This window comes from Artemia franciscana, chromosome 1, assembly GCF_032884065.1.
Source record: "Artemia franciscana chromosome 1, ASM3288406v1, whole genome shotgun sequence".
NCBI lineage: Eukaryota > Metazoa > Arthropoda > Branchiopoda > Anostraca > Artemiidae > Artemia > Artemia franciscana.
In genome coordinates this window covers 18,700,678-18,721,003 of record NC_088863.1, presented here as the reverse complement: position 1 = coordinate 18,721,003, position 20,326 = coordinate 18,700,678, and the positions used below count along the sequence as shown (strand labels likewise).

At 34.3% G+C, this 20,326-nt stretch overlaps 1 protein-coding gene across 1 annotated transcript in view; it reads left to right on the top strand.

Annotated features, from left to right (window-relative positions):
- The window catches only part of LOC136026630 (N-terminal kinase-like protein), a gene marked incomplete in the record, with an annotated part of 193,298 nt that extends 178,443 nt beyond the window's left edge, over window positions 1-14,855 (top strand). The window contains 5 exon segments of the mRNA XM_065703357.1: window positions 2,399-2,487; window positions 4,503-4,649; window positions 6,624-6,726; window positions 11,183-11,301; window positions 14,687-14,855. Of these exon segments, the coding sequence (XP_065559429.1) occupies window positions 2,399-2,487; window positions 4,503-4,649; window positions 6,624-6,726; window positions 11,183-11,301; window positions 14,687-14,707 (479 nt within the window).
- Window positions 14,856-20,326: the final 5,471 nt, after the last annotated feature.

Genomic DNA, 20,326 nt, shown 5'->3' with positions numbered 1-20,326 from the left:
AAAAAGACTGTCATGTTTTCTGTACGTAACAAATCAAATAAAAACACAATGATAAAAAGAAACGAAGCGGAAAACAAAAAGAAAAACAAGTAAAAGCCCAAAGTGAAAGAATTAGGAAACATATAATAAACCGAACACCGTAGAAAAACCAACAACAGATATAATCAGAATTAAAAAAATTGGAAATTTTTGAAGCAAAAAAAAAATTCAAAAGAAAGTTACTCACCAATATCCACGATTGAAAAAAGAAAAAAAACTAGGCAAGTGACTGAAAAGGTACGCAAATAGGTACCTAGGGAAAAAGTACAACACGTCTAATTTAGTCAGTGCTTCTTATGCAGTAGATCTATTGGATCTGAGGGGTTGGGACACGTGCTATTTTATGAATGCAAAAGTAACATAGATTTATTTTAGGGATGAATAAATTATTAATTTCTCGTTTCTGTTGCTTCTATCACTCACAATTCTGGGTACCTTTCACAGACAAAAGTATGAGGTTTCAGTTGGTGCCTCATTTCACCAACAAAGCTGACCACATTGCGGGAAACCTTGAAGAACAGGATATTTCACAAAGTTTTAATGAACCTAAATTTAGGGGTTGTTTCAAAGATGACACCCCTTTCAAGAGGTTGTTAGAATCTTTCTTTGGTTTGCTTAATTCCCTGGATGTAAAGCTTAAATTTAGTAAGAATCGGAGATGGGTAAGCGTTTTCCATTTCTAGGTGGCCTGCTATACTGGAATGGCACATGTTCTAAGATTTATAAAGAACTTACAGATAATGACAGGTATTTAAATTATGCTTCTAAACATTCTCCTTCTGGGAAACGAGGGGTAGTCACTTCTTTAGTCGATAGGGCAATTTGAAAATGTTCACTACGTTTTATTGACTCAGAGCTTAACCACCTCAGAGATATCTTACTTGGGAATGGATACCTGATCATTTTAATAAATTCTGTAATTCAGAAGTATATTAAAAAGTTAACAGGGAGACAATTCAGTTAAATAGAATTGTCAGTTTGTCTTGGTCTCCCTTATATATAAAAGATTTTGGACCAAATTGTAAGAAATCTAAATAAAAATAATATTTTCACTTATCATAAACCGGGTAGCACTATTAGATCACAAATTTCAGGGTATGCTGAAGATCCCGTCCCAAAGTTTAATAACTCTAGTTCCTACGGAATTCATTGCTCCTGTGGTTTGTAGCACATGGGAAGGACTAAACAACGCTTTATGGATAGAATGTCTCAGCACTGTACGTCAATTGATATTGCTCTCGAAATTTTTATTCATGTCTTGCAGAACACATTGATGACCACCTGCACTAATAATATTTTATTTTACCAAGCCAGTGTAATTTCACATGACAAGGGTGTGACCCAGCATATATAAATATTATAATGTAGGCTTAGGTCTAAACAGATATGCGGTCATTTATTTTAAAATAATTGAACTTTATTTTGGTTTTCTCAAACGAGAAACTGATAATTTATTCATTCCTAAGATAAATCCTATGTCACTTTTTCATTCAAAAAATGACGCTTAAATTTAGTAAGAATATAAGATGGGTAGGCGTCTTCTAGGTGGCATGCTGTACCGGTGATGCTATAAGGCGATTATAAAATAATTAACCCTTATTTTGGTTTTCTCAAACAAGAAGCTGTGTATTCAAAAACGGCATGTGCCCCCAATCATTCGTTTGATATAGTCTTCATCTTTTCAGTCACTTGTCTAATATTAAGCATTGTGTTTTGTTAATCGCAGATATTGTTGAGTGGCCGACTCTTCAAATTAGGTTTTTTCGGTTTTTGAAACTTTAAAATCTAATTCTGATTTTATCGCTTTTTGGTTTTTCTGTGCTCATATTTTTGGGTTTATTAATTCTTCTAATTTGAGTTTTTATCTGGCTTGGTTAAAATCAGGGGTTTGTGGACCGTGATTGAAATATTAAGAGCAATAACTAATCAGAAAAAAAAACAGTCATTACAGATAGTCTGATTGAGAGGCTGAGGGGGCTCCAAGAAGCGTATGGAGGGGTCAAGAAAAGTACTGTTTTTGCGCCGTTAAAAATGATTTAGTATTTGGTAAACGTTGTGACTTTTATGTTCTTCTTTTAGGGGGGGGGATAACATGGCCTCCTTTGGTTTTCCCATAGATGTAATAGTGTGATTTTTGAAATCATAATGTAATATCGCAAATTGTGTGGTAACTCTTTTAGCTACAAGGGTTCATTCTATTTCCTTGTGCTACATTATGTTCCGCTGATGCCATATAGGAGGGTCTGTTGAAATTATTTCTAAATAGTTAAACTAATAATAATGTTTTCTTGTAAATCATATTTAGATGTTGTATTGTAACAATTGTGCTGTATTAAAAGATAAGGAAACAACTTTTCAGGTGAAGAAACTAGTAATACAAAAACAGAATCGCTTACATACAAGCCAAATAGATCAAATTTTGCCACTGTTGAAGACGCACCAAGTTTAGTAAGTCTATTTTATCATTTTCATCTCTTTTTTTTGTCATTTTAAGAGTCAAGAGAATAAAAAATAACTTGTGAATAAGCATAAATTTTCTTGTGATTACTTGTAACTTTAAATCTTATGATTATTTACTGAATATTGTTCAATGAACATGAATTGGTAATTAGAATAAATTAATTATTTGGTAAATACTGCAGCCTATTTTCCAATATACGGTATAATCATCTAAAACAATTTTGTATTATAACAGTTATAATCATAACCATACAGTATTATCTGTATATTCAAGGCACTTTTAATACCTGACGCCTTTTTTAACATAGCAGGATATGCTAGCTGGATATCTGTAGCTGGCATATTTGTATGTCAGCTGGCATATGTTTGTAAATACACTTTATCTGTAGGCTGAAAATAAGCGTGCTAAAGTAAAGTATTTAACTTGTTCAGTTTAACTAATCATTTGACCAATTAATGAAATATTTAACTAATTCATACTTAACTAATTATTTAGTTAAACTAATTATTGAACTAATTATTAAGACGAACCCTCCATGGAATCTCATATGCTCACCGTCAAAATTATTGTGTGCGAGGGAATGGAAAGGTCAAAAACCGACCTGAATTGCTCTCAAGAACAAGCAGCCAATTCAATTAACCCGTGGCGCCATTGCAACGTACAGGACATAACAAGAGGAGGAAACGCATAGAAAGCAAAAGAAGGGTATGAAAACAAATAGAAGAAGAGGAGAGGCTTAAGAAGGATGCAGAAGAGAAGTTTTTGACCGGTAAAAAAGTTAGCAGAAACACTTGCAAAAGCGGAGAGCCTTAAAGAAGGAAGGAGAAGAGAAGATGTAAGCCGGTGAAAAAGTTAGCAGAAACGCTAGCAGAAGAGGAGAGGCTTAAGAAGGAAGAAGAAGCGAAGTTGTTGGCCGGTGAAAAACCTAAAAAATGAGAGACCAAAGAGAAGATTCTTGAAAAACGAAGGACGGTAGTGAATAAACGCAAGTGTAAAAAACTTCACTGAAATAGGCCTAGCCCAAGCTCTGCTACATGCTGTCCCAAACCGACTTGAAGAGGAGCAAGTAGGCTAAGGAGAAAAACACAAGCATTGCAGAGGAATGAAACAGAACTCATAATATACGCCATTGAAAAAAATTGAAATTATTCTTTTTTGTCTCGTGTCTTTTTGTAATTTTGCTTATAAATTAAGAAAAAACCAAAAGCGAAAAATTGTGATCGGGCTTTGCTGACGATGAAACCGGATGAAGCACGCAAGCTTTTTTTGAAATTTTGCCTAAGCTTCCCTTTCTTAAGCCTGACCGGAAGCTATTGGTCGACGCCTTCTGACGTATTGAGCTTAATTTTTCTTGGATGATAGCATCTTATCGAGTCAGCTTTTTGTCTACCCAATCAGTTATTTCAGATTTTCTAACAGTGACAGTCAGAAAGGTCATATTTTTTTCATACCGTTTGGTTGTGGCTCTGAAGCATGTACCTAAACATCAAAATTAGTAGGAGAGGTAAGTACCTCAGTACAAAGGGGGTAAATCTCTGGGTCCCAACATGGCTGATGCAAGCCACAAGTTTGAATAAGCGTATAAACAATTCTATTTTGATTCCTCTACTTCAAAAAACAAAACATGGTATTTGCTTCCTTTTTTATTGGTAAAACAGTATAGCAATGGATGTAATAATTGTTTAATTATTAACGCATTTGTGAGGGATAGCAGTTATAATAATGTTTATTGATTTTTTTCAATAAACAAAAAAAAATTATTTTTTTATAAAAAAAAATTTATTAAAATTTTATTTTTTTTCAATAAATAAAAAAAGTGATTTTTTTTTGCGGCATAGTTTCGTTATTTTTTATACGAAGTTCTTGGAATCAAGCAACTTAACCTTATTTTGCAAAATATTCTTTTTGTAAAATTGCAAATAATAGTCGTTGGGAAAAAAGGACACCCTCTCTAAATTTGGATTACATTATTTTTATGAATATCAAATTTCATCTTTTCCAGAAAGTACAAATTGAATCTGAAACCTCAGGATGGGACTGTGAGGATTGGGAAGATGGCTCTGAAACATCGGTTAAAGAAGAAGGCTATGCTGCACAAAGTAAAATGCAGACTGGGTGGGATGATACCGAATGGCCTGATCTAGAAGAGGTAAGTGAACTGAATTCTGTTTTCTTTTGACGGTATGTCGTTTCAGTAGCGTGCTTTCTTTATTTGAGTTATAAGAATATTTTGAATCGAACTATAAAGGCAATAATTTGAATCCAAATTTACAAAATCTCTTAAGGAATTTCGTGAGTGTTCTGACCTGGAAACTGTCGTGCAATTTTACAAGCGTACGATTTTATCCCTAAGCTTTCTGGGTTTAATTATTACCAGGGTGTAGGTGATGACAGTAACTGCTCACAGCCTCGTTTGTAGTCAATATTTTTGCCTGAAAACCTAAATGAAGAGATTTTTGCCAAATTATATTTACTATTTGGTACATCCTCTTTGTATAAGTAATTAAAAAAAAAAATTTTTAGACACGTTTAAGCCCGATATACGTCCATTTCATACTGAAGAATTAATATTTACTGAAACCAGCATTATAAATGCACCGTGTCTTTAATAACTTTGCGGAACCAGTGTATTTTTTTGTATCTGAATGGGCGTTTGAAACTGTCAAAAATAATTATCCGATCTAATACAGGGAGAGGGGATGAGAAAGACAAATATAAGGGGCGAGGTAAAAAATACCGCGTTCGGGGGGAATGTTGCAATTAAGGTGATTTCTTTTGTAATTAAAACAACAAAGACAGGACATTTAACCCCTTAACAGGCTCCTAGTCCTGTAAAGGGGGAAAGAGAAAGCGGACATTTTATTTAAATGCTAATTTGAATAACCAAAAAAAAACAATTCAAAGCAATTAATGACATAAATAGAAACTTGAAATCCGCCAATCTTTCTTTAAAACACTTCCAGTTGAAAAAAGCTTGTTTTTATTCAATTTTTGACGTTTTTTAGTCATGCCCTGGGCCGTTTTTTAGGCCCAGGCCTAATGAAGATGTAATGTGATTTATTGCCCCATAAACCCCGAGTTCTTGTTGATATATTATATATATTGATAATTATAAATTGGTTGATAGCGTCTCACTTTTTCAGTGTTTCTGCTTAAGAATAAAATGTTGGATTGCTATCAAAATTTAGGACGAATTTGAGTAATTTGTCAAAATTTTAGATGAAGAGTAGTTTTGTAGAATCAGTTCTTAATTGTATTTTTGCTAGTTAATGCGGATGGATGTAGGGGTATTGATAATGTAGATGCAAAATCTGCGTCAGCTTTGATCTTCTAGGCGCCAGAATGCAATCATGATCTCTACAATAGGTTTCTCTGATGTTTAAGTACATATGTATTTAAATTCACTGAAACATTGTATATAAATAAAGAAAAAATATGACCACATAAAATCGCTGAAAACCAAGCTCCTGGCATGTCTTGCTCCCCCCCCCCCCCTCAAGTGACTTCCTAGCGAAGTGATTCCCCTGCCTCCCCTTTTCTACCTCGGTGCCGTTAGGCATGTGAATATAATATTTTTGACTATATAGAAAAAGATTTTCGTAACCGAAGGGTCACTATTACCCCCCCCCCTCCCCACCACTCCTAGCACCAGTAATAAATGCGTAGACCAAAAGTATTTCCGGGAATCAAGGGAGGTTAGATATCAATTTCTACCTTCCTCCTTTCCCCAAAACTTTTTAATTTTCCAAAGGTTCAGTGAGAGATAAGGTATGTGTGCATTAAAAGGCTGTGGATGAGGCACACGCCCCAAAACAAAGCAATATAAAGAAAAAGGATTTTGTATATCTATTATTTTACCATATTTTAAGATTATGGTGTTTTCTTAGTTACTTGAACATCAATCACTTTGTTTGTAACTGAAGACTGATGGATTTCAGTCAGAAGAGGGGGGGATAAGCGATGCCTCTAGTGATATATCAAGTGGATATGTGGCCTTTCAATAATACATAATATATATATACTTATTGCAATTGAATGTTGTTTTGATTAAAAACCGCATATATTCAAACCGTAACAAGTTAATCCACCTGTGTTAAAATGTTAATATTTGTCTTTTTTTAAGGATACAGTGAACCACAGGAAGAACTCATCCGGCAGTACTGGTGCTTCAAAAACATCGTCATATACTGAGACTAGTAGAGATGATTTTGTATTTGACTCTATAGGTAAGAAAACTGTTCGGCTGGCAGAATCAGTTTGATGACATAGTGCAAAAATTGGTTAGTTTTTGAAATTGGCAAATACCATTAGTTTAAAAGTTTATGGTAATTTTCCATAACTTATGTTTTCTTCCATTTTTTATGTTTTCTCTCTTTTTATTTTCATCTTTTCATTTTCGTTTTTTTAATCAGTTCTGTTAACGCTAGTCATGTTCATTCATTATAGTTTGACCTGCTGAAGTTTTCATTGTTTCAATATCCACATTACCGATTTATGGAAAGGTGATCACAGCTCTGATAATTTGTATTATAATAACTTGCTGTACTTTGGAACGACAGCTCGTATCTAATCGAGTCGGAACATTGCTTAGTTTTATTATTATCTGCTAAAAATATTTAAAATGTGGAGAAACAATCATTTCCTGTCAGCGCCACGAATTGATAAAACGAGATTTTGGAATCGCATAAATATAACTTCGAAGACCACACTGCCTTTCCATGGCGAAAATATAACAGTTCAAAACAGGGATGAAACCTTTTAACTGACAGTAAAACAAATATAAATTTTTTTAACTGGATATTTCGGACTCGTATACAGTGTCCATATACTGCTGATGATGGACGCTGTATGTGTCCGAAATATCCAGTTAAAAAATTTTATATTTGTTTCACTGTCAATTAAAAGGTTTCATCCCTATTTTGAACTATTATATTTTCGCATGAATATGGTTATCGTTTGGTTCAGAAAATTATAGATAAGCTAGTCCTTCTGTGTAAAAAAAATGGTAAAATATAGAATAAATTGCAACACAAATGATTTTACATCAAAATTTCAATGTGGAGAATAATATACTAAAACGCCCAAAGAAAACCTGAGACACGGAATGCCAGACAATCATACTTAAAGACCTGAATCTTGGACCAAATAAAAATGAATGGTTAGGCTTTGAAATATTAACATAATACTATGTATTCGAACCGGCTGATAATGAATATCAGCTTTAAAATTGCTTTAGAATTCAGTTTCACCTGTAAAAAGACATATAAACCAAATTTCTCAGAAAAAGGATGATTTTTTTTTTTCTTCAAAAAATATTTAGGATGATATTTTATTTCTTATCTTGCCTCCTTAATTGCACATAATTTAGGTGCAGAAGACCTTACAACTTCAAATTCACGTAAACTTCATGGGGGGCCCAAAATCTTAAAGAATATTTTCTTTTAGCGTTTTAAGTTACTCTAAGAAATCATACACATTGTATTCACGTACTAAAAAACATTAGGTATTAGAAAATTCATTTTCTATGGCGTTTAAAGTGATTAGAGGTCCCGACTGGGTAATCTGTAAAGGATGTTCCGACTTCAATCCATTGTCCCCCAGTCCTTTTTGCCACTACATGGAGCGAAGGTTGAGAAACAGTACTCAAAATTGGTTGCTGAGAGAAGATATTAGCAAAGAGAAGTTGCTCGCATTTCGGTTTATTCTAGTACTTTGGTTTGAGCAGTACACATTGACGTAGAATGCTCTAATTGTGCCACATAGAATCTCTTGGGAACCATTTTGGTCAGAAAACTGGTACAATTTATCTCAAAGCGCTGGCAAAGCTGAGGGTGATAGACCTACTTAGTCGATATGAAACTATTATTATAGTGCTGCCAGAAGTCCCGTTCTAAGTTGACCTCTAGGTGTGTCGGGAGAGATAAGCGCGAGAAGCAGTTACTGTGACAAGGAACGTTTCAACCTTCCACATTGAGGAACGTTGGTTTATCTACAGATGTAAAGATATGGTTTGTCTCTAAGAACCATGGTGAGTGAGATACCTTAGGGGGCTATGTGTGACAACTACGTGGCTTACTTGAGGGAGTGTTTCAGTAAAGAACCATGGCGAGAAGAGATATTTTATGCGACTGTGTGTGACAACTACGTGGCTTACTTGAGGGAGTGTTTCAGTAAAGAACCATGGCGAGAAGAGATATTTTATGCGACTGTGTGTGACAACTACGTGGCTTACTTGAGGCAGTGTTTCAGCAACGCATATGTTTTCTTTGACGGATTTAGATGTGGACTAAAAACTGGGCTCGTCGAAAACAAAACAAATTTTTGGCCGTAAGATCCATTTCACGCCTTTGAAGCCACCTTTGGCTAAGGAGCATCGGTGTTGTGACACAATATGACCACCTAAGCATCGGGCCACCGGCGATGCCGACTTTTTTATTGTAAAGATAAATGTTTCTGTAACGGAAATGTTGCTTATCGATTGTGATAATGATTTGGTAGTTCTACTGGTTCATCTCTCAAAGAAGGGGCCAACTCTTTTTTCTACCAAGTTGAAAGCAAGTCTAGTGCAAAGCATGTTAGTATTCTAAAAGTGAAGCACAGTTTTGGAGACGTTGCTGCTGACATTATGTTTTTGGATATCTTCCTTGGTTAGTAGACTTCATCAAAACTACACGGTTTTGGTAAGCTAGTCAAGTTCTTACAGGCTAAAGCTACTTAATGAAACTGGGTTAGTTATCGACTAAAACACAGAATTGAAAGATGAACTGATTAAAGCTGGAGAGCAGGTACTGCTCAGTGTTTATAAGGCTAAAAAGAGTAAAAAGGTCCTTTCCCTACGACACTGGCTTTTCGTAAGCAAACTGCCATCGTCAATATCTTTTATCAGTCTTGAATGACTTTCACCCACATCCTCAGCTGTTCGATACCACTTCTGTCGTATCTTCTTTCAGATAGCTGAGTGGAATGAAAATCTTTCCAGTCTTGACCCTGCCAGTTGAGGTTGGTGCCTTTAAGATGGTGAACTCGTTCAAATCACAACTGATGCGAAACACGCACCAGAGCAGAGGCTGGTGTTTGGTTGAAATTAGATTCCAGGACTGTTGGTGCTTAATTTTCTTGTCTCACATGTCCAGTTTAATTGAAAAAGGTTTTTTTTAAACAAAAGAAAACAGGTTTTGGATTTAAGACTCAATTTTGGGCTGCCAGAGAAGTTTTGGCTACGCGAATTGGAGACTTTAAGGTTTTTTTGCCTAATATTTATGTAACTCAGCAGATAAGCTAAGGTTGAAAATAACATTCCAAAATATTTTTGAAGAAAACTAATTTTTTTTTTCTTTAAATTTCCGTTTTATGTGTTTTTGGGAATGTAGCTGAAGCCTTAAGTAATCGTAAAGCTCATATTTATTATCCACAGTTATTCCTGTCACTCTTCAGATTTTTCGGAACGTTCCAGTGCAAAATAAATTTTGTGTTGTATTTCGTTCAACCTCAAACCTTAGAATGACCAGTGACAACGTAGCATTAAAACTAGAACGTTTACACCGAAATTTTCACAACTTTGCGGGATAATTTACAAAAGATTTTGAAGCTTTTTACGGACGCGAAGGTAAAAAAGGAAATTTGAGAAGGAAAATGAAAGGAATTGAAAAATTATAAGCTGCGTCGGAATAATTTGACTTCACGTAGACTTTTAGATATAAATACAATATAATCTTGTGATTACAGTACAATAAATACAATCTTGTGAAATCTAGTTAAGAAAACAGTAGAGATATGAATATAGGCTTATAAAGTGCCTATTATCCTGACGGAGGAAATCTCCTGCTGAAAAAGACACGACAAATGTTTTACAAAACTCTTGGCTTCATTGAGTTAAAAACAATCAAAGCAAAGGCAAAAAAAAAAAAGTTGGAAACAAGAACCGTGGGTACTAACTATTTTTGCAAGGCAGGCAAATGTGAAGTAAAAAATTGAACGGAGTAAAAAATTTATCAGCATGTGTAAGAATTTTCCAAAAGGGTATAATGTAGGGGATGTGGGGAGAGCAACAATGTTGACAGATAATGGCAGTTGAAATTAAATATGCCAGAAATTTTGGAAGCATATGAAGCTGATACATTTGGTTGAAATTAAAGGTGAAGCAACTGCAGTGAATCTGAATAATATGACTTCACCTAGACTTTTAGATATAAATACGAAACATTAATTGTCCCAATCGTGGTTGTTAACCATCCGTTAATCAAGTTAGTATGTCCCTCCAAGTTAGATGATCGCACAACATCGAAGAGTACCAGATACGATATTGTTTTGGGTACAGTTATATAGTATTTAGTATCTTCGTAGTTTTTTTGGCCACTATCTTATTATAAGGGCATAGAAAGACTCTCTCTCTCTCTCTTTCTCTCTCTCTCTCTCTCTCTCTCTCTCTCTCTCTCTCTCTCTCTCTCTCTCTCTCTCTCTCTCTCTCTCTCTCTCTCTCTCTCTCTCTCTCTCTCTCTCTTTCTCTCCCTCTTTCTCTCCCTTTCTCTTTCTCGGAGAGAAATTTTTTCGATGAGATAGTTGACCCATCAAATGCCCTTTTGGTATTAAACCAAAAGTTTTTTGTTTTTGTTTATTGTGCTTTTTCTATTACCTCACTTTTTCTTAGAAACAGTGGGTAATCTTTATTTTTCACTGTCTTAGGAACAACTAGAAATATTTCTCAAGAAAGGACAGCTGTTTATCAGAAGTCATCTTTACCGACTGATCCGACGAAGAGGAAACCCAAAACAGGGGGTGCAATGAAACTAGGAGCCAAAAAGGTAATATAAATGAAATTATTCACTATTTACTTTACTAATCGCTCTGGATTGATTGGTTTATCCCAAAAATTCAGAGGAAAAAGATGAAGAATTCCTATTCTGGAAGCTGCATGCATTCGGGAGGGAGCAGCTTTAATGGAGGTGCGTAAATCCAGGGAAATACAGAATACAGCTGCAAAAATTCTTAGTTAGACTATATTTTGTTGTAGTAATACCAGGAAACCTTCTATACAAGCATAGCTATTTACTATACCAATCAATATTGAGTAAATGCCATATCCTATGAATTCAGCAGAAAAGATTAATAATTCCTAATATGGTACCTGTAGGTCGCGTGCCAGGTTAAATAGAAGAATTTAAATCCGAGGAAATCAAACAGTTCGTGGTAACGAACTGTAGTAAGGAGCGACCCGGCTCAATAGTAAACGAAACTCTAAAAAACGGATTTTGAGAATTTTGATGCTAAAAGATACATCAAAAGAATCGGATTTTCGTGCTGATTCTAAATATATAAGTTTCATTAAATATAATCTTTGTCATCAAAAGTTACGAGCCTGAGAAAATTTGACTTATTTTGGAAAATAGGGGGAAACACCCCTTATTAGTCATAGAATCTTAACGAAAATCACACCATTGTATTCAGCGTATAAGAGAACCCCATAGCAAAAATTTCAAGCTCCTATCGACAAAAAGGGATTGCGGAGGGGTTGTCCCCTCCGCTATCCCTCGCTCTTTACGCTAAAGTTTGACTCTTTGCCACAATTCCACTTTTTAGAACAATTAAAAACTTTAGCGTAAAGAGTGAGGGATTGCAGAGAGGACAACCCATTTCATAAACGGAGTAATTTCTGTTTCTTGTAAGTTTTAATGTCGCTACTTACTTTCAGTTAAAAAAACAACTAGTTTTTTATTTTTATTTAATACATTACAAAGCTGCAAGACTTTTTGGTGAGTATTTTGTTGTATTTATGCTAAAGGAAATATTCTATACAAGCCCAGCTATTTACTTTACCAGTCACTTTTGAACGATTGGTGCATCCTAAGAGTTCAGAGGGAAAAGATGAAGCATTCCGAATTTGGCAGAGAAACCTGCTGAAAAACGAATGAAGTCTTTTTTAGCGGTTCTAATTCTTGTTCGTATTTGTTTATAAGTAACAACAAATAAAAAAAAAACTTTGAATATTAAAGTGTGAGTTCGAATTTAATGCAAGTTTAAATTTATGGAGAATTCGGAATTTTTTTTAAACAAGAAAACAGAACCTTTTATGCGAGCATAGCTTTCGGTTGGCTCTCAATATATAGTTATTTTTCTGGTTCTTGTTTTAAAAAAATTCCGAATTCTCCATAAATTTGAGCTTACGTTAAATTTGAACTCGCCCTTTGATCTTTAAAGTATCAGTTGTTTTTTTATTGTTTTTACTTGTATACGACAACGAACAATAATGAGAATTGTCAATGTTGCTTCGTTCGTTTCTCGGTAATTTTAGGAATACGTTCTTATTCAACTGATAGTTCACGATCTTGTTAGAGGCAAAATTGACCAAAACAGTAAATTGAGCGATAGAATCCAATGTTTCATTTGTTTATGTTCTTTCTAGTAACTAAGAAAAAAATTCCCGCATGGAAAGCATAATAAAAATAACTGTTGTGGTACGACCCCCAAAAATTTGGCGTTAATTTGAGGGGGGCATGGCCGTTAGTCCCCCTCCTGGTAGGTTATGAAGGCCGCCTTTTTGGGTGTATTTTCATTGAAAAATGTCTTTTTTGTGCATTTTCATTGGAAAAAGCAGGAAAATGGCATTTACTCCCCCCCCCCAGAGTTTGAAAAATATATTTTACCCCCCTCCCGTAAATTTTGTGAATTGACATTACTGTCCCAGAAAAATAAAATCAGAAAAAGATAGAGCTGCTTGCTTTATTGATATCACAACAAAACTTCAGGTGGTTAAGGACGTTCTCTTGCATGAATGCCTGTCAGTGATGCCGAGTGCCTGATATTTTCATTGTAAAAAAATAAAAAAAAAACGACAAATTTGCACCTCTTCCTCTCCTAAACTTTCATGAATTAACGCCATTGCCCCAGAAAAAAAAATTAAAAGAATGAAAGATCTGCTTACTTTATTGATATCATAGAAAATGCTAAGTTATTTTGGGGAGTACTCTTGTATGATTTCCTGTATCCTAGCCAAAGATAAACAGTGAAACCAGTATAAAGAAGCATCGACAAAAAAAAGCACAGTATTCATTGAATAAGGCCTGAATATAAAGAAAAAAAAAAATAGCTTAAGAAATTATTTTAATAAGGCCAGATCTGATTATGGTCTGGTTTTAGGCAAAAAAAAAAACATTAGGCAGTATGTGTTTTGGCGCTACACTGAAATATTTGTTGTTATTGTGTATATATTAATTTATTATCACGTTGTAATATTATATTGTATGTTCGGCATTCTTTTTCTTTTTTACTGTTTTTTGCGTGTTAGGATTAAGGCCATAAAAGTTCCCCCGCTTTTGTTAAAATTAGCATAATGGATTTTTCTGACTAAAAGACCAGAAAGCGCATATTTAGGACCAAAATTTTCAAATGTGTCATAGAGAATTCCTTTTATGCAAAATTGTGACTGTATCAATGAAGACTTGCCAATATCCTGAACTTGGGTTCGACCTTGGCCTGATAGGCTCGGGAGGAGGGGTATGACGTCGGAATCAAAAATGCGTTATTGCTCCTCCTTTTGAGACTCGGGGCGGAAGGTCAAGTAACCTTGCTCTTTAGAAAAATGAAAAAAGATGTCAATTTTGAAATTCTAGCGAATTACAGATAAAACGCAGTTTATTCAACTTTTAAATTCGTCACTCCCTCACGCCCTGAAAAATACTTCGATTCCATCTACTTGCGTATTTTTGCTCACATCCGAGAGGTTTCCAAAGCTAGGAAAATCTTTTAAGTTAACTTACAGAAGTAATTTCTTCCGAAGTGAACTTAATTTGACACAACCTTGAACATATGTAGGATTCAATATTATGACCTCTAAACAGTTTATGGGGGTGGTTGGCATATTCTTATATGTGGTAATTTCTTGAAATAAAAAATGTTGATTAATTATCACCGGTGGAGAAATTTTAGCTTTAATCTTATTGCAATGTAAATTAATCATACAGAATTTAACTGCTTTGAAAATTTATAATTTTAACTGCAACTCGTGAATTTGATTCTGAAAAAATGTGTGATGCTTTGGTCCAAAAATGTGAATTTAAGGCATTTGGTCTCATCACTAGAAAAATTCTAGAGTCATTTTCTCTCCCCGAGAATACCAGAATGGGTGCATTTGTGGCTATTAAATTTAGCTATTTGTTGGCATATTGATTATTTATGTTTTATTCATTTCAGGTGACAATGCATATGGACTGAAATCAAGATCTTAAACCCTTTGCAGTCATTTATTCCAAATTTGCTTTAAATTTTCTTGGAGTTTTTAAATATTTATTGATGCTTTGGTTTTATTTTATGCTTTGTTTTTCTTTTTCTAACTGAACATTAAATGTGTTTCCAATACAAATTCCTTATGGTTAAGTTTCGTCCCAACTCTCTGTAAGATGATCTCATTCTGTCAATATAATCCACATAAAAAAGAAAAAAATGTTGCAGTTTCTAGATTTCTTCAAATCTAGAGTAGCTTAAGCTCAAAAATAAAGGAAAAAAATGGCTAGAGAATTAGACTCCAGGGCAGCGAAAAAACATCACTTCTTATCTGTATTTTTTTATATATCTGAATAATTTTTTTTTTTTCTGTTTACTTAGACTCTGCATTTTTCTTTTCAGTTTTTTGGGGCTTTCAGTATTTAGAATCTCGAGATTTTTTCGGTTCGTTTTTTTTTCTCATGGTTTTATTTCTTGCATGCTCTGAGGACACCATATTGATTATAGGCTTGTGGTGAAATATTCGCAATTTTTTTTTATATATTTTTCTCCTTTTATGTTCATGGCCTAAAGTCCTGTTTCCTAGTTACTTTTTTCTTGAGCTACTTTTGTTCCGATTTTGTCCGAGCTTGACTTTAAGTCTTTTCCAGGGTTGATATGTCGAAAGCCCCATGCTATTGTTGAAAATCACTGGTATTCGAGTAGAATTTGTTCCGGAAATATCTTTACCTTTGTAATAATGTAGGATAATATTTCCGAAAATTTACTACCAAAGCCCAGATGGGCCAAGCTTGCACGATGAGACACATGTCTGCACGTAGACTTGTTTGTATTATGGTTATATCTGACTAACTCACTTCCCACTTTTGGCGCAGCAACATTGAATGAATGACTGAATTAACTTTATTACCCGTAAAAGTATAAAAAACACAAAGTACGGAGTATTATAAATAAACAAAAACGATAAACAGCGAAGAAAAAATTATTCTCGTACATGACATTTATCAGTTTAATACACTTATACAAGGATAGAACATTCTCTAAAGTGGTTCTATTAGCTGAATCAAATGTATGTTCATAATCTATAAAATAAAATAAGGACTATGGGCCTTTGATGATTCAAGAACTTCTAAATTAATGCATCTAGAGTGAAATTTTAGTCAATACATTCTCTCCCTTTCTAAAACCGTACTATTCTTCTGATAAAACTATCTACACCATGTCTTAGTCTAATAAGTATCTTCAAGCTGAGTAATTTGATTGCTAAAAAAATCAAAGCAGTACCTCTTCACTTCACTTACTCTTGTCAGCTTTTTATAAAGGGTTCTACTTAAAGTTCTTTTAAAATCCCTAGATACTTCCGCTTTTTCAAAAATTATACCCGTAATCTTTAGTATCGGAATTCTAGCTTTGTAACCACCGTGTTTTAAGAATCCATTCACCATGCTATCAACACCTGAACTGTCATTATTTTTCAATTCTTTTACTACTGTTTCTGACTCCTCCTTGCTAAAATATGTTTCTTCATTCAAATCCAAAAAATTATTGAATGTTTTTAGATTCTTTTTTGTAATTTCCTGCGACTTAATCACGGTTTAACACGTTCTCAAAATGTTCTACATGTTTCTTCTTACATTGAGTTTATCGCTAAAAGAGATCCTGTTCCTGTGTTTAGCTGGAGTAAGCCCCTAAAGCAATTTCCCTGCTGTCCTCAAAAAGCAGTGAATACTTAAGATATCTTTACATCCTTCGGTTTGTATTTTATAGATCTTCAACAACTTTATCTTTAGCCTTCATTAACTTTCGTCTCCAAAATATCTACTGCTACTTCGCAAACTATTCTCCTACAGTTATTCCATCTATTCACTATATTATCAAATTATGAACTTTCCAGTTTTGCATCAAACTGTTTTCGGAAATTTTCGTTCTGGAGTCATTCTAGTAGTTACTCGTCCTAAGCTTCAGCTTTAAGATCACTAGAGTAAGGCCTGTTTTAGAGTTGCCTTGAAACTACAAGATGTTGAGCATTTCTTTTTAAGAATCCCTTTCACGTTTTAATGGAATTTTTCAATGATTCTGATTTCCTGGGCTTAATAAAGGTAATGCCCCTTCATCTAGAGTTTCTTCCATTTAACTAACATTCTAGTTTATCCCTTTCGTAATCTTGTGCCTATGTTAATACCTCGGAACTTCGGCAGTGCCTGATTTTGGACATCCATTGTGTAAAAAAAAAAAAAAAAAAAAAAAAAAAAAATTAAATTTGCCATTATTTCTGAAAAAAAATCATATTAGCAATTTGTTTTACATTTAAACCTAAGAAATGCTACCCTAACAATCTTTCATATTTAAACAGGCACATTTTTCATACCTTATAAATGTTATTTCTTATTTATTCATAAAAGCACCGAATACAAGTAAAAAATGGCTTGTAACACTTTGATTAACTAAGCACAGGATACTAATAGCAAAACATTCAACCGTCTTCAACAGAATCTGCGGGCAAATCTAGCTCCTCTCCTTCAGACTCAGATTCTGATTCAAGAAACTGTGACAAATCCAACGCCCCCCTCCAAACAAAAGTGATGGATACGGCCCTTAGGGTTATATATCAGTTTCTACCTTCATCTTCACCTCGTCTCTTCCTTAGATATAATTATGTATTTATCTGAAGATTCTTTCAAAACAACTGCTGAAACAGCAGAACCATTAAACTAGAATAAGAATTTCTTAAAGACACTGAATCAGTAACAACTGATTCGGTAGCAATTGGTTGAAAAGCAGGCTAAGCCTTAGAAAAGGGCACTGAAAATTTCGATTTTCAATTGAATGAGCCCCCCTCAAAGTTTATTCGATCTCCCGTTCCACACGAACTGCCTCTGGGAAAAATTTATGAATAAATATTAATATTTTGAACCCTTACGGGTTTTTGCTATAGGTGATGCTATACGATTGCCTCTGACTTAAACAGGAGAGTGCCCAATTATACCGTGATCAATTTTACTAGTTACAACACTAGTCGCTTGTAACCACATTATTATGCTTAAAAAGTGGTAGAAGTCTGTTCCCACTGCTGTTTTTCTTTCGTACACCAAATCAAGCTGCCGGAAATGTATATCTTTTAGCTTAAACATAGTCACTGCTACTACTACTAACTATTCACCGCAGCACCAAGTGGGCTGGGGCCAACACAGCTATGCACTTGCCTCTTCCATCCCTATCTATTCAAAACCTCCTGCCAGGAAGTTCCCATTTCCTTTAAAGCTTTCTAAATCTTTAAATACAGTTACTTGCAATTAAAAATAGTAATTTCTCAATTGCATCACTCAAGGGATTTTTTATGATTCTAATAGCTTTCTAATAGCATTCTAATAGTTTTCTAATAGCATTGTAGTTGGGCTGGCAGTTACAGCCACAGTTAAAACGTGGTTAACGTATCATATACTTTTGACTGTGGTTGCAGCCTAGTAAAGAAAGAATCGCGACCTATTGTAACAAACAAATTCCCAATTGATATCTATTGAGAAAGGATAACTATTATCTAGATGCAAATTATATGATATATTAGAGTTTTGATATTTCTGAAAGGAGCCTGAAACTCTTCGAAAATGAACTTCAGGTCAAAAATAAAACTCTTCATCAGAGCGTTGTTTTCGAAAACATTGCCATTTCACATCTCAATGTGAAATTCAAGGATTTTCATATTTTAGCATGGTAGCAGTTTCGTCTTTCTTTCTCGTCACTGCAGCACTGATGTCTTTATTTTTAGTCAGCCACCGCGAGGCTGCTGATACGCGGAGTGGAGATAACTTGCTAGCCCCACATAGCACGTAAAAAGTGCTGTGCCAAGCTAAAAAAAAGACAGAGATGCTTTATTTTCTTAGCAAATTTTTCCAAATTGTGTTGTTTTCAGTAAGGTGAAACCAATACCTTGATTTAATCCTTGTTTTTTTTACTTCCCTAAGGAGCCCTTCTTGTATATACAAGCGAAAAATCACTGTATGCTTTTCTTCTTTGAACTTACTGCTATTTTGCAGTAGGCGTTATGTGCCTAGACCAAAAAAGGGTATCTGGCACTCTTTTCGAAACTGAACAGTTAATGAGAAAGGTTCCTCCAATCGATTATTTTTCCCTACCACAGATAGAAGTAAGTTTACTTCTTAGCATGTATTAGGAGCCGGGTCATGTTTGGGCTATTACCTAATTGTAAGTGCTTCTAGCTCAGAGACATAAACAAGGAAGAGGTCCTTGCATCGCTAATTATTGAAGTTTTGGTGATTAGACCCTTATTATTCATACATTCTTCCTGATTTTGTGTTATTTTCTTTTTCAAATTCTGACTCCTCAAGAAAAAAAGTTACTTTTTAAATGCTTACTACCTCAATGACTTTCAGTTTTATCGTATGCACGTAAACGAAGCCACATATTTTGGATAAGTTAACTGCAAACTGCAAACTGCAACAGTGAAATGCTTAATTTTTTTCAGATTTAAATCTTCGAACAATAAGTTGTTTCCATGAGAAGTCAAAAGACTTCTTTTTTTTTTCGCTCTCCAGTAATATTAATGGAAACGTTTGATCCAGGCATTTTTAGGTACCCCAGTGTAAAGCGTAAACAAGGAGAAACATAAGGCGTCACAGGTCGCAAATTTTTTTAGACCTTGTAGCCAATGGTGTAATTTCGTCAAAATCCTGGGGCTGGGGGGCAAAGTTTCGTCCCATATATATATATATATATATATATATATATATAGATATATATATATATATATATATATATATATATATATATATATATATATATATATATATATATATATATATATATATATATATATATATATATATATATATATATATATATATATAACTAAAACAGCGTCCTGGGCGCAAATTTCCAAGTTGTAGTTTTTGTAATTTTGCTAATATAGTATTATATTTTCATTATATTTTTTTTATTCGCTAGCATTAACCAAACTTCACTTCTCGAGTGTGTTTTACAAAATAGGCAAGTACCCTAAAATAGTAACTAATACATACATATATAATTTATACTTGCATGCGCAATTACCAGCTGCGTCTATGAAACCACAAAAATAACTGGATTATAAATTTAAAATAGACTTAGTTCTTTGGCAAAATAATCCTATGGCTAGCATTCAATGCTGCCAATGTTTTTAGTTTTTATTTGTTTTTGAGTCGTTAATAGGTTTGATGGTTCCCGGGGGAAATTAATTACAGTGCCTCCCCCTCCTTTTTGACTCAAATATAAGCAAAAAAGCCGAATCAGAGTTCAAAATATGATCACAGTGTGAAACCCCCAGCCACGGCACCCGGGGCAGCTACCCCGTTCCCCCGTGAACGGCTCTGGTTGAGTGATAGCTCTGGTCAAACATGGTTAATGAAAATACTCTATGCCAAAGTCTATTAACTCTGATTAGAGGTAACTATAAAGTACTGGCGGAGAAAGCTTGACAAGGTCTCATTCAAGTTGAAATTTTGAGACATAAACTCCTTTCTGAATTAGGAACACATCTTTTGTCTATGAGAGAAATTTTGAGCCATAATATCTTTGCTTTTAGAAACCAGAAGAAAAAAAAATCAGATTTGAACT